We start from the raw sequence: 26509 nt of genomic DNA, 5'->3' as shown, positions 1-26509 counted from the left end.
AGTGAAGCCTTTGTTTGCGATCCTTGAGATAATAGCATGAAATCCTGCTGTTGGAAAGTAATTTAAATACCAAAGTATTACTCATCATAATTATAGTCATTTTTTACAAAATGCATTGGTTTGGATTTAAGAATCGTAAAATAGTTTACCAGACAAATAGTAGTTATTTGACACTGGGTGGGTGGGGGAACCCAGCAGCCTACCTAAACACAAGATGCTGTTCTACATTTGTAATAAGGGTAAGAGGAAGAAAAATCCTTTATGGGGGGAAAATGAATTCATGTTAGGCCTGTTTTCTTCAAAATATGTTCAAAATGGATGTATTCCATGCATGGCCAGATGTCAATCAATGACAAGAAGCAGTGAAGCACTAAACATTCTAAATGCAACTGGAAGAACTGTATTTTCTCTGAGAATCTCCTTTGCCTTATGAAAACATTTAAGCAAAGTTTCTGTGCACTGTAACCATTAAACTTAACTATTTTTAAAGTAGTTTTAGTATTGGAAATAGTTCAAGCTTTTAACAAAAAAACAAAACAAAAAAAACACCAATTCAATCTGAGGAGTAAAATTCTGCAAGAGGAATGAGATTGAGAAAGGAGCTATATACCATTTAGGGACATAGCTTTAGGAACAGGAGGTTTTCATGGGCCCAGAAAAGAAGCTCGTGGACGACACGATGGAGGTTGAGGGACTGGAGACTGCCTTGGTGATTTAGATAGGCTACCACTGCCATGTTGTCTTGGTAAGCTAGTGCCTCCTTCATAGACCTCTGGAAAAATTCTGCAGAGCCAGGTGATGTGGAGGTGCCCCAGTGGAAGGATTTGGGAAGCTGCTGTTGCTATTAGGCCCAAAAGCTTTAGTAATGTGACAACCTTCAGTGCCACGTTGGGCTGGAACAGCTCCAAGCAGGCAAGTTAACCTTGGGACTCTGTCAGACGGCTTTTGAGGCAGTTCACTGAGAGCCTCAGTCCAACCGTCCGTGGACAATGATTGTAGTAACGTAGACTAGTAAGCTACCAGCATGTGTCAACAGCCTCCATATTTGTCACTAATTACAGCAAGCACTGTAAAACAGAAAATAGGCTACATTCAAAACAAAGACATAGACAATTAAAAAAAAAAAAGAAAGAAACGAGGTTCACACCACTAAAAATTTAAACAAGTTGTTTTTTTAAAAGAGCAAGAAAATTAAAATACAAGAAGAAAAACACTTAGACACAAATCTCATTGCGTTCCGTGGAAGAAACGAGAGAATTTCAACAGATACCTGAAAAGGACCTGGACAAACACCTTTCGAATTTTCATCGTTATATAAAATAAAACGGGGAATACTTTAAACCAAATTCTCTTAGAAGCACTATGAATGCAGTATTTTCCAGAGCAGCCTGTCACTGTTACAGCTTAAGAAAGAAGGTAAAGGCAACCAAGTTTAAGAGATTATATAAAATAATAACACCGTGTAACAATTTTTTTTTTTTTTTTTTTTGTTCCTGGGTAGTAAGTGTTTTTTCCTAATTGCTTATGCCTCAAAAGTATAGAAAATGGCTATTATTCCCCACAAACTTTGCTTTTGTGACCAGGACAGTGATATTTCAAAACACACAGGTGATATTTCATTACACACACAGGTAACATTTCTTTTTTTTCTTACTTCCGTTTCTTTGTGCACAACCAACTCCACTCAGGCTCTCAGCAAGGCCTCCTCACATTTCCCTTCCCCCTACCTTCCCTCTCTTAACACCCAGGCAATTACATAATTAACCAATTAACCTACACTGGAGATAATTCCTGGCATCAGTATGTTCCCCAGGGTCTTAACCCTAACCCTAACCTTTTTTTCCAACCAAACATAACATTGCTTCTTTTTTAAACCCAAGTTTGTGGTTTAACCTTAATTAAATCAACTTTACATTCATTTGTTAACTCTCTAATTTTACTTTTAAAACATATTGCATTATCTCCACACTTTGTTTACCACCTAGTTGGTTTATGTTTCACACTATTACTTTTGTTTTATTTTAAACATCTTCTCAAAGATTCGTACAAGCTTTACCAGATGGAGTGTGCATTCTTTACACCCACGGCCCCACAGCTGCTCAAGTTTGATGTGGAATGTACACTCTATCACAATGAGAGACAGACAGACAGGCAGATAGATAGACACACACACACATATTTGGTTATAAGTCTCCATTCCTTCTTGCAAAAGACCCTTAGGGATTTAATTAAAATGAGTTAAGCAGAGTGTGTTCAGCTCTAAACAGCAGCCTATTGGGTTGAGTCTTGCAAATCTTAAAACAGTTTTTGACATTTCATAAATAATTAACTACATGCATTTGGGACTAGGAAAAACAGGCTTACAGAAGCAATGCTTTGTCTTAGTACTATTTCCAAAAGACTGATATTAGAAATAAGTATCTGTCAAACAACTGAAGGCCCATTCCTTTGTAGAATGTAACTATTGATATCTAATCTAATTCCAGAGTTCTTTTAGAAGCATTTCTGTCAAAGCAGTCCCAATAGCATAATCTAAGGGTCATGTCAGATTGTATGGTTAGTAAACATGATGGAAATCTGAAAATGATTACTTTCATTAATATATCTAGAGGTTAAAGCAATGTGGCTGTGAGTGTCAATTTTTACTTGACAACACTGGAAATGGAGCTTAAATAAGAAAATCAAAGAATACAGAATATAAAGAATGTTGACTTGATCTATTTTCATTGAACTTTGTTTAATGTATTTCTTATGTTCTTATCACATCAGGCATATCTCAACATAACATATTTTTAATAGGAGTTTAAAACTCCTAATACAAAATTTCAACCCATGGTTTACAATGGTAATTTTACATACACATTGTGTAAATAGGTGGATTCTAAACTTGATATGACAGACAATTAGGTTGAGACCAGGGCCGGATTAACCTATACGCAAATTATGCTATAGCATAGGGCCCCAAGCAGAATTGGTGAGTTTGACGTTTTTGGGACATTTTACAAAAACTGCATGTGGGCGGCCAGGCCCACACACACAGGATGAGAGGCACACAGAAACTTGCTTTCGGTTACTTTTTTGTACTTTGTGATGGCTAGGGACTCATTCTTGATTACAGCATACCTGGTTTGAGTCTCTCACTCAAGCAGCTCCCTGCTAATGTACAATACCAAACGCTCCACGCCCTCTACCTCCTGGGAAATATCCGTCCCTAATCCTACATCAGAGGTGTCAGTCTGCAGGATAAAATGTATGAATCAGGCTCAAATTTATACATTCATTTATTTCAGTTTTAGCCAATATAAAAACCTGTCCTGTCTCAAATGGGCACAGCATGCCTCTTTACATTTTACAAACGTTCCTTTTTAATTAGTTTGAATTTTAGAAAAAAAGACAACTAAAGGTAAACATGTATAATGTGGGAGGCTGTCCTTCTGCAGCTGGCAAGAAGGGTTTAAGTCCATAGCATTTGTTTCTCTCCCTTTATATACTAAGCGGAAAATGTGAAATTAGCCCAATATCGCACTTTTTCTATATTCTTAAGTAAAAACACATTATTTCATTAGTATTTGTATTTCATACAAAAAAAAAAATCACATTAACTAAACAATGTACACATTAAATACTACACACTGACTATAAACAAAAATTTGTCTCAAAAAAATTGTCTGCAGCAGATTGCGTAAAGCAGTATCCAGCAGTAGTTTTACACAGCGATGGAGGCAAGCTCTTCTGTACATCCTGCAAAGTTACTGTAGATCACTACTGAAAATTGTCTGTTGACAAGCATTTAGATTCAAGTATTCACCAAAAGAGAAAGGTGGAAATCCATAGTATTGAGACTGCTTTACTTGCAAAGAAACAAAAAACAGTGACCTCCATGTTCCAAAAGTCCACTGAAAACCGTGAAGCCTGAAACACATTACATTTTGACCTGATAGAGGTGTTTGTGCAAATATCCCTTTTGTAAAAATTGAACAACCAAAAGTTATATAAAATTCTTCAGACTGACTGTAGACATGGTGGAGTGATTCCTTCATCAGCCCAGCTGAGACATGAATACTTACCTAAAATTAAGCAGGAGATTATGGAATTGGTAAAACAGTCTGGTTGCTTGTCAGTGGTCACTAAGGAGTCGGCTGATGAGCAGGATCAGTATGGCTTACACGTTGCATTTGTTTTGCAAGGTCTAAATTGTCAACATGCATCTGCATTAGAACTGAAAGCTGTCCTTGCACATACACTTTACCTATAGGCTGTTAATTACAACAGTTTCACAAGCTATTGTGCATAGGGCCACCTTGGTTTAATCTGGCCCTGGTTGACACAATACAACGGGAATACAAAGAACATTACATTACACATACAGTAGCAAACATCTGTTTGCGTAATACTCAACTAAGATTAATTATTGTTTTCACCAACACTAACAAAATAGATGTGAACCATTATAGCAGAACTAGAAAATGCCGAGAAACTGGACAAAACGAGACAAAATTGCAGCAAACTAAGATAACCAGTCCATAAGCCATGGAACCAAACCATAAATATAAACCCAGATGTTATATGATTTGAATCTGTGCACTGTAGTGCAAATCTAAATGGAGCACACACCCCCCCACCCCAACTTTCATATCGATTACTAACAATATGTAATTATTTACCACTGTATTCATTTTTAACATTGGCAGGACTTATGCTAAGGTTATCTATCATATAAAAGTTAAGGGGAATCTACCAATCTACACAAAGCATATGCTGTAAAATTGTGTTACACAGGGCAATCTACACATCCCAACATTGTGCTGTGCGTACATGGAATCATTTATACTTGCCTTCTTGACAAAGGTGGTTTGGCATTCGAAGTATGTTTGAGCGGTATTTTAATATGGAAAAAATCCAACCCAAACTGCAATTTCTAATATGCATAATTTGCATGGGAAATTTCGATCATAATATATAAGAAACCAAAGATACATTTTAGTTAAATTTCCACATTTGTTCCGTTCTTAATATCTACAGGCTCAACATGTTTTTTTATTATAGATTATAAAAGGTGCAAAGAAAAAATATTCATATTCTTTAAAATAAACTTCCCTCACAGTCTACCAAGAGAAACACAAGGATGAAAAATAAAAGTCAGTTTAAAAAAAAGACATAAGCATTGTAATATGTGAAAGCTTTGTAAAGCAAAGAAGTGTCATTGACATAAGCTATGTTTCCAGCAACAAGAAAAATTTCTAGCGAACTTGCAAAATTTCACACAGTATATGCAAATGTTATCATACAAAATCAGGTTTCCATAAAACTGGATTCTAGCGAACAAACAGCTGTAAGTAATTCCGTCAAAGAGTTTAATCAAATGGTTAATCGCACACATTTTCTCGATCTGAACAAAAAAAAAAATAGAAGATGCACTTCCATCCATTTTTTTTTTTTTTATTCGCTCTCTAGACTGGTGTATAAACTGTAGCGAATAACCAACCTCGCTAAGCCTTCTTATTATATAATGTGTAGCTCACAGCATAATGTGTCTTTTCACCATATCTGAAAATGGACAAAGAAGGAACAACGTATTTAAAAAAATTAACTGAACTTGGGCAATTGTTGATTTACGTATACAGCTAAGCACAAATGTTTTGCATCACCTAGCATTTCAGGATTGAGACATACAAAAAAAACAAAACAAAAAAAAACCGAACACAATTTAGATCTTTTATTTACCATTCAACTTTAAGAAATAGCATTTGTTAATTCTATAGGGTGATGCAAAACTCTGACCATAGCTGTACATCTTTGGAGTAATTTTAGACCCATTTCTAACTTTCCATTCTTAGCGAATAAGTAAACAATAGAGGTTTGGATAGTAGCAATGTCCTTGTGAAGATTCAGTCTGGGTTTCGATCTGCTCATAGTGTAGAGACTGCCCTTGTCAGAGCGGGGAATGACTTACTGATGAGTGCACACTCTAACTCTACATCCATGTTGAACTCTTTTACATCCTGGTGCTGAATTTGATACGGTGGCTCATGCCATTTTAATTGATCGTTTTAAGAGCTAAGTTGGCTTGTCTAGAACTGTTCTAAACTGGTTTAAAGTTGTATCTAACTAACACACAGTACTGTGTTTCTTTAGGAGAGTCTGTATCAGGATTATCTACTATTACTTGTGGTGTCCTCCAGGGCGCTATTCTTGGTCCCATATTATTTTGGGTGACAATTTTCACTGTTAAGCTGACGACAAACAATTGTGGATTGGGGGTTGTGTTAACATGACCATACTGAACTGGACAGTGATCGTGTAAACATGATTTAAAAAGTACTTTGTTTTGATGAGTTACACGGCCACCATACAGGCTTAAAAAACATATCAATGGACAGGGGAGGGACTGGCTTTCACTCCCTGATGGGTTTTTTTTCACGGAAAGGGCGGAAAGTTTACAGAAGCCGGCAGAGACAAAAGCAGAAACAAAACATCAAAGGAACTTGTTTAGAGCAAATTAAAAAAAAGGGAAACACTGTAAATCTGATGTATTTGACCTAATTATATTAGAACATTTATTATGTCTCATGTGTTTTAATTTATAAATATCAAGAAAGGAGTGACTATACATATACTATTTCATTAACTAAATTTATCAGGTACGTTTTTTTTTTTCCTCCTTACTGATAATAATGGAAAGAATAACTTATTTTATTTATAAATTCGAGAAAATAATCAAGAGTAGTGTCCATTATTACTTATAAAAGACCCTGAGAATAAACGTGTATTATGTCATTACTATGACTGAAACAATGTATTTTAATTTGCATAAAATTTCAACGATTATCAACAAAACTTTTTTTTTACATGTACATATGCAGAATTTTTATAGGAAGAAAGTCAACTACAGCCAAAAGACGCCTGGTCCTGGGGAGCATCCCACTGAAAAATGCATGGTCCTGAAAGGGTTAACAGAGTGACTTGCTGATGTAAAAAGTTGGATGTGAAACTGAACTCAGATAAGACAGAAGTTTTGCTGTTAGGTTCTCAGTAACAACTAGATCTTGCAAATGCTATTTTCTTTCTTTGTCTGATGCTGAGAAGTTAATTCATGCTTTTGTTTTGTCTAGATGTTGCAATGCTTTATTTGCTAGGCTTCTGGGACATGCCTTATCGTGTATGCAGACTGTTCAGAATGCAGCTGCTAGGGTTCTCATTAGAACAAAGAAAAGGGCTCATACTGTATAACCTGTAACATAATGATGGTCCGAGCTTACCCACACTCATTTTTCGCTTCGCGAACACAGAGGTTTTTGGAATGCAGGAAACATCAACTTGGTAGTATTTATTTTGGTACAGGATACTTCACACAAATGACACCTAGTGCTCAGTGCTAGTGCTCCTAGTGTACATAAAATGACTGATATTCACAAAGACAAGATCACGAACAACAAAATGCCCCCCTTCAAAGGAAAAACATGACATTAAATAAATCAGCAGCCCTGCCTACTCCTAACAGGATCAATTATTAAAAAAATAGTTCTACATGAATGATTTTATGTAAAAATAAACTAATTAATATTCATCCCATTTTTTACATACTCTTTACAATAAACATTCATACATTTTACAATAAACATTTTTCTTCTCCTTTACACGTTTTTGTTTAACCTGCATTAATAATGTCTTTGTTTACAAACAAAGCTATTCCACTGTCATGTGGTTTACTGGTTATTATTATCATTGTCCTTAGTATTCTTTAACACTTACCAGTAATAAAAAAAAAAAAAAAAAAAAAAATATTAGCATTACCCCTTCTCTTAGAAGATTAACAAACATATGGCAATAACAAAACACTTGTCCCACATGTAAAGCTGCGTCAACTTCATTAAGGTAAGCACCCTAATCTAAATAAAGCAATATACCATCATATATTTTTTATTGGAAAAAGGCCATATTACAATGGCGTCCAACAACAACAAATTACAAATCACATAAAACACACGGAATACACACTTAAAACACATTTTTAAATTGACGATGAGAGGTCTCTGATCTAAGACCCATTGGCAATGCATTCCAATCTGAAACTGCAGCAAAAGCAGAAAATGCCCTTACAGTTACACTTTCTACCGACGGTATTTTAAAACATTTAGTAACACAAACATTTTAGTAAGTTATAAGCACAGGTAAACTCCTGGAATCAAACAAACAGGCAGTTTGTTAAAGGCCCCTTTAAAAAGAATCTGATTCCTATTATCCGGTGACAAACCTGGAATAAAAGGTACAGTGATGTTCTAAAGGAGTACACACAAGAACAAATCTACAAATTCTGCTGAACATTGCATCAGTCTTTAGCGACTTCTTACTAGCAGTCATGTAAATCACATTATTGTAGTCCAGAAACAAAAGTTGCTTAGCTAATTTAAACCTTGATCTAAAATTTAAGCAATGACGCTGGCCATACAACAACCCAACCCATTGTTTCATATCATTTTCTCTGAACCAAATAACATGATACTTGTCTTTTTTCCCCTCCATTTAAAACCAAACCATTTTTAACAAACCAATCCTGAAGTTAAAAAAAAAATAAATTCTGTAGTTTTTTAGTTAAGTCATGGACATTGTCAGAGCTGTAATAAACCGCAGTGTCATCCGCAAACATATGTACAGAATTTTTTCTGCAGACAATCAATATTTCATTAATAAAAATAGAAAATAAACAAGGTCCAAGAGGGACAACTAAAGACACATGCATATAATCAGATGTCTTTCTGTCAAAGACAACAGCTTGGGAACATTCTGATAAATATGACGAACCACAACAGTGTAGTATCTGTAATTCTAAGACTTACTAACTTATTAAAAAGCACTTTACGATTAACTAAATCAAAGGCCTTAGAGAAGTCAATAAAGACCACACCAGTTATTTTTTTATCTCTATAGCCCACTATATATAATTTGCTAATTTAATCAAATACACTTGCTGAACAGCCCCTTCTCTTCAACATCTACATGCTCCTCTTGGGTCACCTCATCCGCCAACACAGCCTCATGTTTTACTCCTATGCTGATAACACCCAGCTCTACTTAAAACTCGACCCTGGTAGCCCCTCATGGTCTGGCTCTCGGATTGCATTCAAGGCATCAAGACCTGGATGTCTGTCAGCTTTTTTCAGATGAACACTAGCAAATCTGAACTCCTCCTAGTAGCATCTAAAACTCAACTTAAGAATCTAAATATAGCTGCCTTGAACCTCGGAAACTGTCTGCTGCTGCCTTCCTCCACAGTACAAAGCCTTGACAGCAACCTGTCTTTTGATGCCCACACCTCCTCCGTCCCTACCTTTCTCTCCCGGATGCGGAGATACTGTCATGCATTTGTCTCCTCTCGACTCCTGGAACTCTCTATATGGTGGTCTCCCGGCACACACCATAAACCGACTACAGCTAGTTCAGAATGTCGCTGCCAGGATCCTTACCAGATGTAAAAAACGTGATCACATCACACCCCATCTTGCCCAGCTGCATTGGCTACCTGTAAAGTTCAGGATTATTTTCAAAACTCTCCTGCTCACCTACAATGCCCTTCATCACACAGGTCCCTAGTACCTCCTCAACCTGTTGACCCACAATGTCCCTGTCTGCACGTTGAGGTCCTCCAAATCTGGCCTGCTTGTTATCCCCAAGTAAAAGTGCACCCCACTCGGAGAACGCTCGTTTAGCTTCATGGTGTCGACTCTTTGGAACTCTCTCCCAGCTTTGGTGCGTGATGCTCCGACTGTCGCTTTGTGGCAAAGTGCCCGCCCCTGTGTGTATTTTGTGTTGTGTGTTAATGTTGGTGTATAGTCATTGGTACACGGGACATAAATGGGTCTGTGTAACACGAGTGTTTAAAATGTATATTTGTATTTAGGCACGACGATTGCACAGCACTTCACGTGCAAGTAAAAAGTAATAATATATGAGCACGGGGAATTGCACTTTATTAATTCACGTGCAGTTGTACCACTTGAATGATTGATTAGCAATTGAGTCTCGGTACAGCTGCATAAAAGCTGCATGTTTTCACTCACTCGGGGTTGTGTGTTCAGTGAGTGGAGAATGGGATTGGAGACGGAGGTAATAATAATAATAGTAATAACAGTTAAAAATATCAGCTCATCGTGTTTGTTTAGTGTTAGTCCGTTTTGTTTGTCTCTTTAATTTGATGAATGTGCCGCGTCCTCTGTTTTTGTATGTCTTGCAACCTTTTATTTTATGTCTGTCTGTGCACTATTAAATGCTGAGGGAGACCATTCGCTCAGCTCCACCCAACTCCACCTCTCTCTTTGTTTATTTCCTGGTTCCTGTTTCTGGTCTGACGTCCCCCACTCCAGCCGTCTTTGTGACACGCTTGCATTAACTTTCAAGACTTACCTGTTCTCTCTTGCCTTCCATCCTCTTAAAGCCTGATACCTGCTATTAGCTGCTGTGTTGCTACTACTATTTAATGTATTATGCTACTATCAAGTATTATGAACTTTCCACTGTATTTAATGTATTATGCTTTTTTCTTCTGTACATCATGCATTATGCATTTCTCTGTATTTAAAGTATTATGGATTTTTTTGTTACAGCATCTTGTAAAGCGCTTTGTGATGGTGGTCAACTATGAAAGGTGCTATACAAAATAACAACTGATTGAATGATTGAACAGCATGCACAATACGTAAACCGATTCTCTATTGACAGTAGAATAACAACAACACACAATAAAAGGCCGTGACAGAAATACAATGAGTTCGGTGATAAATCTCCCTCCCGACCTGTGAGGGCGCTAAAGAACGGGATGAGAAGTATGGGTAAGTAAGGGCTGGCTTGACAATTCGTTTCCGGGACCGGGAAGTCGGTCAGCATGGAAAGAAGCGAGACCCTGTTGTAAGACCATATTGACCTGAAAGGTAAACGAGGGGCAGCTGCAAGTAATAAGGCAGCTGCAACCGTTTACCTAGATGTCATGCGGGAGTACATATAGGGGCCAGGGTAACGCTGATCTTTTCCTGTGCATTTTAGATAAGATTCTAAAATCTTACTTATTTACCTATAAAGTACTAAATGGCTTGACACCAGATTACCTGAGAGAGATTCAGCCCCTATACAAACCTCTGCACACTAAGGTTAGTAACGCTGGCCTTTTTTGAGCCAACCAAAGGTAAAATTTAAATGGAGATGCGAAAGTTATGTGGCACCCAGATTATGGAGCTTTTTGCCCTTTTCTATTAGAGATGCTGCACTGGTTAATATTTATAAGTCAAGATTTTAAAAATAGCTTTTATAGTTTATCCTTTTTATTATTAATTTATTGTTTTATTCAATTGATACTATTATTGATATTATTAGAATTATGAAAGCACTTTAAATACACTGTGGTATGAAAGGCACTACATAAATAAAATACATTGAAATTAACATCATCTAAATATGGCAGCCATTTTAGATTAGAGGTCAATGACATGGTCACCAAAAGCAGGCACTGTTTATATAACCCTGTAAATATGAAGTTACAACCTCAAATAGTTTGAGATATGAGGCTTTCACACTGGTGGGGGCAGCTTTGCAAAAAAAAATAAATAAATCTTGAAGCGTTATCAGGCGGAACCCAAAAACTTACATGATGCCAATATGGTGAGCATATGAGTTTACAGTTTAAAATTGCCAACTTATATGGTTCAACAGACATTAACAGTGGTAGGTAGGGTGGGTTTGCAAACTGCAGGTACTTCCTGTGTGTTGGTTTTATGGGGATGTGGAAGTAGGCGTACTTGAGGTCCACTGTGGTGAACCAGTCACCTGGTCTGATTGACTGCAACAACTGTTGCACTGTCAACATTTTGAACCTCCTTCGGCTCAGACGCAGGTTGACCTGTCTGAAGTCGAGGGTCAGTCTGAGGCCACCATCCCGTTTGCGCAGTAGGAAGTACCTGGAGTAGAACTGCTCCTCCCGCTGGAGTGGAGGGTGTCTCATGCGAACAGCCTGTTCTTGCAGAGATGCTACCTCTTTAAGAGAGCTTAAATGGCTCATTTCTCCAGAACCAAGTATGAAAGTATAGCCTTATTTTGTGTGGTTGGAATACTGTGTTATAATTGGTTGTTTTAAACTAGTTTAAATTAACTTCTCAGGTTTTTCAAAGGTAGAGTTGTAACTGGTCTGATTGTACCTTGGGAATCACAAATCTACAGATCCTAAAATGTCCTAAATGAGCAATTTTAAGTCATAAAAAACACCACATGTCTGCTAAACGGCTTTAAAATGACTTACTTTGAGTAGTCAAAAAGTCTGCTGCCCCACAGAACATGTTCTCCCCTAGATCCAGAATGGAAGAAGCAAGAATCAGTGCCATCAAACTGATTTAAACCATCTTCAGTGTTTTTGGAAGCATGGCTGTGGACAACATCCAACAGTACAATGATGCCCATTGAGTGGGCAGTGTCCACAAGCTCCTTCAGCTCCTCCGGGTTTCCATAGCGACTGTGAATAAAAAGTGGTTTTAAAAAGTTAGTACAAAAAAAAAAAAATAATAATAATAAAAATCCTGAGAACCACTCATGTTACCATCCTAGGGAGGAGAAAGCCTTGCTTATTTGCAATTTTTTTTTTTTTAATCATTCAACATGTGCAGCTAGGTCCCACCAGAGTCTCACAATGTGATACAAATGAAGATATAATAAAGGATTGTTATTTAGCAAAAAAAAAAAAAAGAAGTTGAAGCTTGATAGGCACGTGACAAAAGTTAGGGCATAGTCATATTTATAGTCATACAGTTAACAACCTACTTGCTACTCTTCGGCGGTATGCACTATAAAACTGCTTGACTTGACTTAAATCAGAGGTGCCCAAAGCATGAACCCTGGACAGCATATCGCCCAGCAACACCCTAATGCGTCCCTCAGCATCTCTCAAACTGAACCCTATATGTGGCCCTCAATTAACAGAGCAGCTGCTAGCAAGCCCATCCTGTGTACGAATACATCTACAACCTATCTTCATTGACTGAGTTGCAGTAATACTGTATATATCAAATAGGAAAACAAACTTTATTGTTATAACTTTGTACTGAAAAAAATACATGTATTTTTATATTCCAAATCATTTTTATCAGACTGCCAATAATGCCTCGTAAATGGATGCTTATGAAGTGTAAGCATCTAAGGCCATGGGTTAATGTGTATACAAGGTATTCAATTGGCTGTTATTGTTAATGACAGAGGGAATGCATGCTAAGAAATATGTAAAATGTATTAAGCTGACCTATTGAAATGGCTAGCAACACAAATAAATCCATTTGAAACAGGTACTTGAAATTTGCAACCCATGCAATGTGGTCACATTGCAGCCCACGGTCCCACAGTAGCCTTGCTATATGGCCCTCTGCTCTGTAAACTGTGGGCACCCCTGAACTAAATACTGTATGTCATTTTTTTATATTATTATTATTTTTTTTATTTTTTTTGCATGTCTTTATGTGTTAACATTTACTTGTGACCTTGGTTTAGCCATGTTACAATACAGATACATTTATGGAAAAAAAAAAAAAAGATGAATGCGGGCTCAATGGCGGAGAATCCATGTAGTTTAGAAACAACACATTCTAAACTACGAACTAAACAATAGCTGTACATTTCTAGAGATAGTGACTATTATTTTTCTAAAAAGTGAAAATATTTTGGAAAAGATGACTGGTGACTACAATACAGTAGAACCCAAGGAAATCCCTATATTTTGGTATGGTGAAAAGAACTGTGGAGGACAGAAGCCAATAGTGAGTGAGAGAGGAGGCAGGATGAAGGGAACAGAGGAAGCAAGCAGGAAGAGAAAATAAAAAGGGGAGCTCTGAAAAGTTTCACTACACACATACAGTTCAGTGAAAACTAAACTAAAGGCTTGAGAAAAACAGCTGGCACAGAAATTGTACATGTACTCATATTTAAAATTTAATTTCTGTATGTATACCAGTATACAGTTTTCAGTTCACAGTGCAGTCAACTTCTGCTGCTACCTAACTGCTACATGGAACCCTGGACATTGCATAAAAGAAAAAATAATGAAGCAAAAGAGACAAAATTGACAATGTTGCATCTGGAGGTTATCCGTGTGCTTATGTCAGCCCTGATTATTATTATTATTATTATTATGATTATGTAGGAAATGTGGGTGAATAGGGTATTTGTGAAATGTTATGTCTGGGTTTTCGTTTCGTTTCCCATGGTTTTTTATTTTTTTTATTATTAATTTTGTTTGGTGGCCAAAACGAGGCAGAATGCACTTGCAGTGCTTTAACACAAATTAAAAAAACAGTGGAAGCCAGGATTAGGAATGACGCACGGCCAAATTGGAACTCAGACAGAAAAATTTCAATATACTGTCCCACATTTTAATATTAATTGGGATATTTGCATTTGGAAGGAGAATGTGTTTATTTGCTGTAATTGATGGAGTATCTCCTGCAGGATGTTTTTGTGCAGCATTTTCAAACATTTCCCAATACTGTAAATTAGAAAATAGCCAAGGGCCTTTAACCACCCAGGCATGCATATATTTCATGGGAACCACACGGCCCAAATTGGTCTATACTGCTAATAAAACAGCTATTTCAAAGTTAATGGTTTTTGACGGAAATAAAATAATTAAAACACTTATTTAAAAAAAAACAAGAAACTTGTATTGCGTATACATCCGCAGTGTTATATAATCCCAAAGGATATAATCTTTAATTTGTATTAAAAACTGAATTTTAAGTTTCACTTGTTAAATAGACATATTTAGACATAGAAATAGACATTTCCATTTATTGTGAAGTTCTGCAGAAAGTCAAAAGTAGAGGGTGGCACACAAGCGAATCATGTCGATGGCCTAGGTGGAGTTCTGTGTGTGCAAAATTATATTATATATATATATATTATATATATATAATATATATATATATATATATATATACACACCACACACATAACAGTATCTATATATATATATATCTCACACCCACACCCACCCTTCGTTATATCGCCCCTCGCTATACTGCGGATTTGGATATATCGCGATCCTGGAGTTGGCTCCCCATTTTTACTGTTTAACTGTGCATGCCTTAGCTGCAATATACACAGACACTTAGAATTACTGTTCATTTTATTTCGTACTTCACTAACCGTACTCACAAAACAACAACACACAAAACAATTAAAAACAAAGTACTACTATCGTACTGTTATGATATACACACGTATTGCAAATACGTATCTACATGCTGAAGCAGTTTTTATTTTAGCCAACAAGATGTTCACATGTGGCAGCAGCAATGCACTAGCAAAAGCACACAAGGCAGTGACATTGTCTCCCTAGCAACAAGCCTCCTATGTCTGGAATGGGATGGAATGACTGAAGTTCATGACAGGCAATTACCCTCTGCTGTACGAATTAAAATGGTGTGCTGCTTTTTATACAAAAAATGACAAAAAGCAGGTTGCGTAGGGGATTTATACTGGACCCTGACGCCACCGATAAAATGATGGAGTATTTGTACAGTATTTATTTGTTAGATTATTTGTTTTTCTATGGGGCTCTCGCTATATCACGGCCCTCAATATATAGTGGATTTATTTTGGAAACCAACACCCACGATATATCGAATGGGTGTATGTATGTATGTATAAATATGTATACAGTATACAGCAATACAGGCCAGATTTGTGGAGTGCTTGGGATATTGTTGTCACATACACACTTTGACCAATCTTGGCCATAAAAGCCTGTAGGTTATGCAAAGTTGCCATTGGCCTCTTGGTATCCTCTCTGATCAGTCTCCTTCTTGCTCGGTCATCCAGTTTGGAGGCACAACCTGATCTAGGCAGGGTCTTGGTGGTGCCATACACCTTCCACTTCTTAATAATCGTCTTGACCGTGCTCCAAGGGATATTCAAGACCTTTGATATTTTTTTTATACCCATCCCCTGATCTGTGCCTTTCAACAACTTTATCCCGGAGTTCTTTTGAAAGCGCCTTGGTGCACATGGTTGAGTCTTTGCTTTGAAATGCACTACCCAGCAGAGGGAACCTACAGGAATTGCTGAATTTATCCTGAAATCATGTGAATCACTACAATTTAGCACAGGTGGAGGCCACTTCACTTGGTGTGTGATTTTGAAGGTGATTGGTTACATCTGAGCTAATTTAGGATTGCTATTACAAGGATTTAGGATTGCTATTTCAGTTTTTATTTTTAATAAATTTTCTACAAATTTCTAGAATATTTTTTTTTCACTTGGAAGTTGTGGGGTAGGAGTGGTGTGTGTGTGTGTATATATATATATATATATATATATATATATATATATATATATATATATATATATATATATATATATATATATAAGTGGCAAGTCCGGAGGCAAGTGTGAACGTGCTCACATAACCAGTAGCAGAAATCCATAAACAAAGTTCTGCACAACATAGTAATACAGTATAAATCAGGGCGGCACCCAATATACTTATTTTCCCCAGTCCAAAGGCTGGTCAAAACAAAGGCAGGGTTTGGTACATGTTACAGGTTCTCAGCAAAGTTCAGGTTCAGGCAACATGTCAGGTAGTCAAACAAACAAAGGTCGGTAATCATAGGCAAACGGGTATTAACGGGCACTTGCGTTTCATTCCAGTCACTCTCCCCCAGCACAAAGCTGTCCCTTACTCCTTCACCAACCTGTTGTGGGCTGCACCTTTTTATGATGACTTATCCTTAATTCTGTGACGTAATTTCCCGCCATGAGATGGTCTGGGAAATAGTTTCCCTCAGACATCTTACTTCCAGTAATGTGAAATCATAATTTGGCAGCAAACTTGCCCTCAGATACCTCCCATTAATGGATCTACGGGATCGAATATATATATAATATATATATATATATATAATTATATATTATATATATATATATATATATAGATATATATATTATAATCTATATATATTATATATATATATATATATATAACAAACACCCCCATTTTTGTGGCATTTATCATGGCACTTTTTTTTTCAGATTAGTGACAGTTTGCACTATTACCAACACAGACATTTATGCTTTACTCACACACAAAGATAATTCAAACATATGCCCAAAACAGATCCTAAAATAAATAAATAAATACATTTGTGAAAATGCACTCATGTAACTTCCAAAGCCTCTTTACATCTTAAATTAAGGAACCTCTTCAGCTGTAATTTAAAAAGCTTACCTTGATGCAGCATAGAAACTTGTTATTTGGTAACCAAAGCTGGCATAATATGCATGCTCCATGATTGCCATTAGCTGAATACAGTTGTACCCTGCAAAAAAAGAACACGAAATTGGGTAATTATCTTTCGATTTCTGAATAATTGGAAGGGGGGAAGTTAATGTAGCAGACGGAAGCTGGAAACAAACAGGCTATGTAAGTGAACTACTTCTCCACTATACAAGTGTTTGTTTGTTTTTGTCTCACCAGCATGGGTCAGTATTATAGTACTCTATCTTACAATAAGGCATCACACAGCACTTTTTTTTCATTAATTGGCCACCTGATGGTACATTATACCAAGAAACCAGTTACATTTAAGGCGTGTACACAATTTGTGGGAAATCTTTCATAGAATATCAAGCTGATTCTCTCTTTTTTACGACAGCAGTAGAACCGATAAATCTTATTAACATATTTCTTTAGAATTAATCAACTAGGTACAAAACTTGGTTCCTATTACATTTAAGTAAATCTGTTAATTGCAAATAGGTCAAAATTGCCTCTGTTTTCGCCTCTCTCATTGTACCACTGACCAACAACCAAAACCACTGATCCAACAATAACCTGCTAAGGTTTCATATATATTCGACAGGAGTTCATTGTGCAAACACTTAGTATTACTGTAGATTTGTAAGGCAACTTTACAAAAATGAAAAAAGCTATTGCCATCTTAAATTGCTTTTGTGGTAAATTAAATAATTTTTTCAGATATAACTTTTCTATACAGTATTTCTAATATTTGTTTTGAAAGTTTATATACAAAAGCCATTAAAACAGAAAGTGTTAAATGACATGTTACTATAATAATATTATAATGTATACAATGATTATTATAATATTAGTATATATATGTAATATATATATATATATATTATATATATATATATATATATATATATATATATATATATATATATATATATATATATATATATTATTAATTACACAGTGGCTTGCAAAAGTATTCAGACCTCTGACCAATTCTCTGATATTACTGAATTACAAAAATGGTATATTGAAATTTTGTTTTGTTTGATATTTTATTTTTAAACACTGAAACTCAGAATCAATTATTGTAAGGTGACATTGGTTTTATGTTGGGAAATATTTTTAAGAAAAATAAAAAACTGAAATATCTTGCTTGCATAAGTATTCAACCGCTGTGCTGTGGAAGCTCCCAGTTTGCACCGATGAAAGAAATTGCCCTAACGAGGACACAATTACCTTACCATTGGCCTCCACCTCTGAACCATTAAAGTTGCTGAACCATTTTCTGGATAAAAACCTCACTGTTGAAGGATCATTGGTAAAGCTGTGAATCTGAAGGAAAATGAAGACCAAAGAGCATTCTACAAAAGCTAGAGTGGCTGGGAGTGGAGCAATGGTGCACCAGTCAACCATATCAAGAGCTCTGCATAACACAGGCCTGTATGGGAGGGTGGCAAGAAAGAAGCCGTTACTCAAAAAGTACCATCTGAAAGCAAGTCTGGAGTTTGCCAGAAAGCATGGGAGTGACCCAGCTGCGATGTGGGAAAAGTTTTTGTGGTCAGATGAGACCAAGATAGAGCTTTTTGGCCAAAACTCAAAGCGCTATGTGCGGCGCAAACCTAACACTGCCCATGCCTCAAGACACACCATCCCTACAGTGAAGTATGGTGGTGGCAGCATCATGCTGTGGGGATGCTTCTCATCAGCAGGGACTGGGCATCTTGTTACAAATGAAGGAAGAATGGATGGCGCAAAATACAGGAAAATACTGCAAGAGAATCTGCTTCAGTCCGTTAAAAAAACTGAAGCTTGGAAGGAAATTCACCTTTCAGCAGGACAATGATCCCAAGCACAAGGCCAAAGCAACACTGGAGTGGCTCAAGAACAAAAAGGTGAATGTCCTACAGTGGCCCAGTCAAAGTCCTGATCTCAGTCCCATTGAGAATCTGTGGCACCATTTGAAAATTGCGGTCCACAACCAACCTGAACAACCTGGAGCAAATCTGCCAAGAAGAATGGGCCAAAGTCACTCCGACACTGTGTGTAAAGCTGGTACATACTTACCCCAAAAGACTTAAGGCTGTTACTGCAGCGAAAGGTGGCTCTACCAAATATTAATGTGTGGGGGTTGAATATTTATGCAAGCAAGATATTTCAGTTTTTTATTTTTCTATAAAATTTTTCCCAACATAAAACCAATGTCACCTTTCAATAACTGATTTTGAGTTTCAGTGTTTTAAAATAAAATATCGAACAGAACAAAATTTCAATGTACCATTTGTAATTCAGTAATATCAGAGAATTGGTCAGGGGTCTGAATACTTTTGCAAGGCACTGTACGTGTGTGTATATATATATATATTTATATACACACACACACACACACACACAGTGGCTCTCAAAAGTATCCCCCCCCCCCCCCCCCCCCCCCCCCCCCCCCCCCCCCTTGGACTTTTCCACATTTTATTGTGTTACAACATGGAACAAAATGGATTTAATCAGGGGTTTTTGCCACTGATCAACACAAAAAAGTCCATAATGTCAAAGTGAAAAATAAAATCTAAAAATTGTTCTCAATTAATTACAAATACAAAACAGAAAATATTTGACTGCACAACTATTCACCCCCTTGAGTCAATATTTGGTAGATGCACCTTTGGCAGCAATTACAGCCATGAGGCTTTTTGGATAAGTCTCTACCAGCTTTGCACATCAGGACACCGCAGTGTTTGCCCAATCTTCTTTGCAAAATTGCTCAAGCTCTGTCAAGTTGAGGTCAGAACATTGACCTTTTTGTTTGTTTGGGGTCACTGTCCTGCTGGAAGATGAATCTTCTCCCAGGACTCTTGCAGACTTCAGGTTTTCCTCCAGGATTTCTCTGTACTTTGCTGCATTATTTTGCCCTCTATCTGCACAACCTTTCCAGGCCCTGACACAGAGAATCATCCCCCTAGCATGATGTTGCCACCACCATGCTTCACGGTAGGGATGGTGTTCTCAGGATGATGTGCGGTGTTAGGCTTGCGTCAAACATAACGCTTAGCGTTGAGACCAAAAAGCTCTATTTTGGTCTCACCAGACCATAGAATCTTCTTCCACTTGGTCTCAGAGTCTCCCACATGCTTTCTGGAAAACTCTAGCTGAGATTTTATGTGTGTTTTTTTTCAAAAATGGCTTTCCTTTAGCCACTTTCCCATAAAGGTAGTTTTGTGAAGCACCCAGGCTATTGTTGCTGTATGCATAGTGTCTCCCAGCTCAGCCATATAAGACTGAAACTCCTTTAGAGTTGCCATAGGCCTCTTGGTGGCCTCCCTGACTAGTGCCCTTCTCGCCCGGATACTCGCCCTTCTCGCCCGGTTTTTGATAATGGCCTGTTCTAGACAGATTCACAGTTGTGCCATATTCTCTCCATTTCTTAATAATGGACTTTATTGTGCTCCAGGGGATAGTCAATGCCTTGGAAATGAGCTTATATCCTACTCCTGATTGGTGCTTTTGAAGAACCTTATTCCGGATTTGCTTTGAATGTTCCTTCGTCTTCATGATGTAGTTTTTGTTAGGAAACGTACTAACCAACAGTGGGACCTCCCAGAGACGGGTATATTTAACCTGAAATCATGTGAACCATCTTAACTGCACACAGATGGACTCCATTCAACTAATTATGTGACTTCTAAAGACAATTGGTTGCACCAGAGCTTATTTAGGTGTGTCATAGCAAAGGGGGTGAATACTTATGCAATCAATTATTTTCTGTTTTATATTTGTAATTAATTTAGAACAATTTGTAGATTTTTTTGTTCACTTCGACATTATGAACTTTTTTTGTGTTGATCAGTGGCAAAAACTCCTAATTAAATCAATTTTGATTCCATGTTGTAATACAAAAATGTGGAAAAGTCCAAGGGGGGGTGGATACTTTTGAGAGCCACTGTGTGTGTGTATATATTTTTTTTCTGGCTAAGAGAACACCCCTCGGGAAGCAAGCAAAGTGTTCTCTTAGCTGAAGTGTTCTCTAGACACAATATGAATCAATAAATAAATAAATATGTATTACTTGTAGGTGTGGCGGAGTGTCCCGTCCCCTTATGTTTGTTTATGTATAAAATACACCTGATATAAATATGGGTTACGAGCAGTGTTTAAAATGTATATTTGTATTTAAGCACGAGGATTGACAGCACTTCACGTGCAAGTAAAATAATATGTGAGCACAGGGAATTGCACTTTTATTAATTCATGTGCAGTTGTACCGAGACTCCAATTGAATGACCGATTAGCAATCAAGTCTCGGTACAGCTGCATAAAAGCTGCATGTTTTCACTCACTTGGGGTTGTGTATTCGTGAGTGGAGAATAGGAGAGAGAAGGAGTTTTTTGGATTTTGGGAACAACTGCTACAGTATGCTGGAAGTGCAAGCATGGTTCTTGTTTGTCTCTTCGTCCACTGTCTTGTTTAGTGTTGTCCGTTTTGTTTACCTTTTTATTTTGGCCTTAAGTGCCGTGTCCTGTTTTGTTTAAACCCTTTTGTTTATTATTTGCAATAAAACCCTGGACACTGTAGCGTCACAGATTCACCGTCCTACCTTTGTTGTTCTTCGTTCTTCTTCTGGTCTGACATCACCCCTACAAAGCCATCCTGTTCACAAGGACACACACGGATTCTCTTTTTTTCAGGCGCATAAAGAAATTTATAACTTTTTGCAGCAAGAGAAACAGACGTTTGTTCATATGGCATTTTGTAGCGATGAGGTGCAACCGTGGAAATCAGGCAAAACGAGGCAATGATATGACGCCGGTCCTGGAAAGATTTAATAAACTAAATCTGTGTGCTTCAAGACACTCGTGATGACAAGTCACATTTGAAAAGACTGAATAAACTATCTGAATTTAAATTTGATGATGAAGACTTACTGGGTTATAAAGACAGTACTACTATATATAGTACTAATATATATAGGTTCATTGGTTCATTGCCCCTTTAAAACAGGGCCCAGGACACGGAAATGGAAGTTTCAGCGCTTGTGCGCAATTTTAATAACACAAAATCAAAAATAACAAAAACAAACACCTAGGGGATAATTAATAACAAAACAATTAACAAAATAATTAGACAGAAGTTTTATGCAGGGAGGATATTAACCAACTCACATATCCTTCCCCTTGTGTGAAACACACCAGCCATTCCAAGGCCACCTCCTCCCCTAAAACACAACCACCCTCCCTCAAGTCCCATCTTTGCCCTCTTTCTTGGGCAAACTGAGGAAGGGTCAGTTCCTTTTCCAGCACCCCCAAGTAGGGATTGTGACCCTGTGACAAGGGACCCCACGGGGCTGACTGGGGCGACTGCCGGCGAACAGGCGGCTGCAGCAGCGGGCAGAGGTCTGCCACTGGGGACCAGCGCAGCGATGTCCAAACACCCAGGGGAAGTGAAGCAGTAACCAGGGGGAGCACAAGTGATGTCTGGGAGCAGCGCAGTGACGTCTTGGTGGTAAGGGAGAGCAGAGTAGGGAACCAGGAGCGGAACTGTGGCAGATGGTGCAGACTCCTGGGCTCCAGGTCTAGCATAGGCAGGTCCAGGCAGAGTGTCCAGGAGCAAGGGACCGTACCTGGCTGCACTGGACTGGAACGCTAGGGTGGTAGTCGGGGCTGTGGTGGAGGTGGGCTCCTCACCTCCTTCCCCTTGTCTGTAGCCGGCGGCGATACCTCATGCTCCCTCGTATGCTCTTCCTCTGGCTCCGGGAAGGACTCCTCCCGCTGAGGGCACAGCACCACATCCTCTGATGCAAAAGACCGCGGGGCTTCTCTCGCTGGTGCTGTAAACAGTGTTGCCTCTCTTGCCTGCTCCCACTTTTGGAGAAGCAGCTGCAGCTCTGTTGGCTCCCGCTCCCTTCCTTGCAACGAGGCCAACCCCAACTCTCTCTCCCATCTCTCGTTCTGCTCTAACTGAGCAGCAGTGTTCCTGTTGATGCTTTCCATTCTGTCTCTCTCTCTGGGTCTTTAGAGGTGCACACCCACACTGCAACCATATTTGATCGAGCTGCAACTCACACAGGTATATATATATATATATATATATATATATATATATATATATATATATATATATACACACACACACACACACACACACACACACTACTGGTCAAAAGTTTTACAATACCCCCATTTTTCCAGTTTTTATTGAAATTTAAGCAGTTGAAGTCCAGTGAATAACTTGAAATGGTACAAAGGTAAGCGGTAAACTGCCAGAGGTTAAAAAAAAGTTTAGGTTACCAAAAACTGAAAAATAATGTACATTTCAGAGTTATACAAAAAGGCTTTTTCAGGGAACAAGTAATGGGTTAACAACTTACAGCTGTTCTGCAGCAATGGAAGTAAATTAAGCCTTGAAAGTTGATGCTAACAATTCCTACAGGTGTCCCAACTTTTGTTGATTACTTACAAACCCTCTGTCTGTATAAAAGCAGTGTTGGAACAGACTGTGTTACTACACCCTCTTAAGCATTATTTGGACAGTATTGTACTGCAGGAAGTAGTATATTGCTATCATAATGGCAAGAAAAAGGCAATTAACAAAGGAAGACAGACAGACCATTATAACCCTTAAAAGTGTAGGTCTTTCCTTTAGAGAAATTGCAAAGAAAGCCAAGGTGTCAGTGAGTACAGTTTCCTACACCATCAAAAGGCACTTGGAAACTGGTGGAAACTCTGACAGGAAGAGGTCTGGCAGACCCAAAACCACAACAGAATAAGAAGACAAGTTTCTGAGAGTCCACAGCTTGCGTGATAGGCGGCTCACAGGACAACAGCTTCAAGCACAGCTTAACACTGGTCGAAGTAAGCAAGTCTCAGTTTCAACTGTGAAGAGAAGACTTCGAGCTGCAGGTTTGACAGGTCGAGTGGCAGTAAGAAAGCCATTGCTAAGATGGCAAAATAAGAAAAAGAGGCTTGCCTGGGCCATGAAGCACCACCAGTGGACTACTGAAGACTGGAAGAAGGTCTTATGGACCGATGAATAAAAATTTGAAATCTTCGGTTCATCATGCAGGGTTTTTGTACGCCATCGAGTAGGCGAAAGGATGGTTCCTTGGTGTGTGACACCAACTGTCAAACGTGGAGGAGGAAGCGTGATGGTCTGGGGCTCTTTTGCTGGATCCAGAGTCGGTGACTTGCACAGAGTGAGTGGCACCCTGAACCAAAACGGCTACCACAGCATTTTGCAGCGCCATGCAATACCCTCTGGTATACACCTAGTTGGTCAGGGGTTCATCCTACAGCAAGATAATGACCCAAAACATACCTCCAGGCTATGTCAGAACTACCTTAGAAGAAAAGAACAAGACGGTAGGCTTCAAATCATGGAATGGCCAACACAGTCTCCAGATTTAAACCCCATCGAGCTGGTTTGGGATGAACTGGACAGAAGGGTGAAAGCAAAGCAACCTATAAGTGCAACACATTTGTGGGAACTTCTGCAACAGTGTTGGGAAGAACTTTCCGAACAATATTTGATTTCCATTGTAGAAAGAATGCCACGAGTGTGTTCGGCTGTTATATCTGCAAAAGGTGGCTACTTTGAGTCAAAAATTTAGATTAAATTTTGTTAAACAAAACGATTCCATGATTTCTTTTTTATCTCCAATTGTTTATTTGTTCTATGCTTTAATTTCAGAGTACATTGAGACATTAAACTGTGTAAATTTCAATAAAAACTGGAAAAATGGAGGTGTTAAAACTTTTGATTGGTAGTGTATGTATGCATGTATGTATGTAAGTATGTATGTATGTGTGTGTATATATATATATATATATATATATATATATATATTTTATTTTGATTTTTTTTTTTTTTTTTTACACTGGTTACTTTCTAATCACCTTGTGTGTGTCTATGCATGAGTGATTGGAAATTCTGGCCTGTGATTTGTTAAAAACTCATCATAGAAGGCATAGATTCAACTATTGCCCTAACATCCTTACACCACGGGTCAATAGTCTCCATCTGTCGTATGATTGGTTCACATCACTGTTAGTCCCGCCCCTTTTCAAAAAACCATCTCTCCCCTGCACGCTTCACAAGAGAAAATGGCTGAACACCAATTCTGTGATTTAATAAAAAATTAATTACAAAACAAACATACTACGAAAAAAAGATGCTCCAAACACATGACGGGCAGAAAATAAACTGGATTATGAAGCAGTCAGCGATTTATTTATTTACTTATGCAGTGTATATCTGCGACTGAAAGTGATGCTGTATATCACAATGAATTGTTCAAAGTTTGATGGCCTGCAAGGGTGTCTGCTTGGTAAATTAATACTACATTAAGAAAATAGCAATGTTTATTTATTTATGTTTTTGGGGCAACCTAAATTTCACTCCAGGCAACTGGGAAAAAATAGTTAGTATAAAGCCTTGTATAACTTTAGGTAAGTGTCACAGAACGCATAATAATACACTTGGAACACGTAGGTTTTTTTTTTTTTTTTTTTTTTTTTTTTTGATAAACACGCACCTTGTGTGGGGCAGTGTACATATTTTTCCAGTTAAATTGCACAAGCCCTTATTGTTTCATCAGCCTTTGTTCCCTTTCATTATACAATCTGTTACTTATGCTTTCCATTTAAATGCTATCGAAATCATTGCAACTGTCTGTAAACTTGTGATTTTCTTGTGTTTAATGTAAGCTCTGAGTCAATGCAGGGTTAATAAACTCTTAAAATGAAGCTGTATCAGGCTGGCGTATATCAGCAGTTTGCAATCACCAGCCTTGTTGTTCGACCTCGTGATGCGCTTTGTTGCCTGTGAGAATTGAGCAAAACTCATAGCATTGTTCTTAATTGTAACTTTTTGTTATTTGGGTTTCTGCTGACATTGGTAAAGTGAAGAAGAAACGCAAATGTGCTTTATCTCACACCATCTATCATGCTAGGGAAATTAAATTAAATTTAGGCAAGGGAATTACGCAAGCTAGCTCTATATCTGTACTGTACATAGACACTGATGCCAGCTCAGAACACCATTAACTGAGACTTGAATGTGAGATCACTAATGTATCACCTTTGATTTGTTTTGTTCCTGTTTGCATTCCGATTCCTGAATAAACTATTTTTAATTAACTTTACCTGAAGAAGATTAATTATCTTTAAGAAGAAATCAAACCTCTTACAGAACCTTCCTTCTTCTAGAATAAGGGAGTGTTGTGACATGAGTCTTGTACTTCTTGAT

At 37.8% G+C, this 26509-nt stretch overlaps 1 protein-coding gene across 1 annotated transcript in view; it reads right to left on the bottom strand.

The window, feature by feature from the left end:
• LOC121327677 (1,4-alpha-glucan-branching enzyme-like) overlaps positions 1 to 26509 on the bottom strand; it is a 252316-nt gene that overhangs the window by 145747 nt on the left and 80060 nt on the right. Inside the window, exons 6-7 of the mRNA XM_041271821.1 lie at positions 17249 to 17339; positions 12284 to 12493 (exon numbers count right to left, since the gene is read on the bottom strand). Of these exons, the coding sequence (XP_041127755.1) occupies positions 12284 to 12493; positions 17249 to 17339 (301 nt within the window). The remainder of the gene's footprint in view (positions 1 to 12283; positions 12494 to 17248; positions 17340 to 26509) is intronic.

This window comes from Polyodon spathula, chromosome 15 (assembly GCF_017654505.1).
Source record: "Polyodon spathula isolate WHYD16114869_AA chromosome 15, ASM1765450v1, whole genome shotgun sequence".
NCBI classification, from domain to species: Eukaryota; Metazoa; Chordata; class Actinopteri; order Acipenseriformes; family Polyodontidae; genus Polyodon; species Polyodon spathula.
The sequence above is the reverse complement of the archived record's forward strand: the minus strand, read 5'-3'. Positions and strand labels throughout refer to the sequence as shown.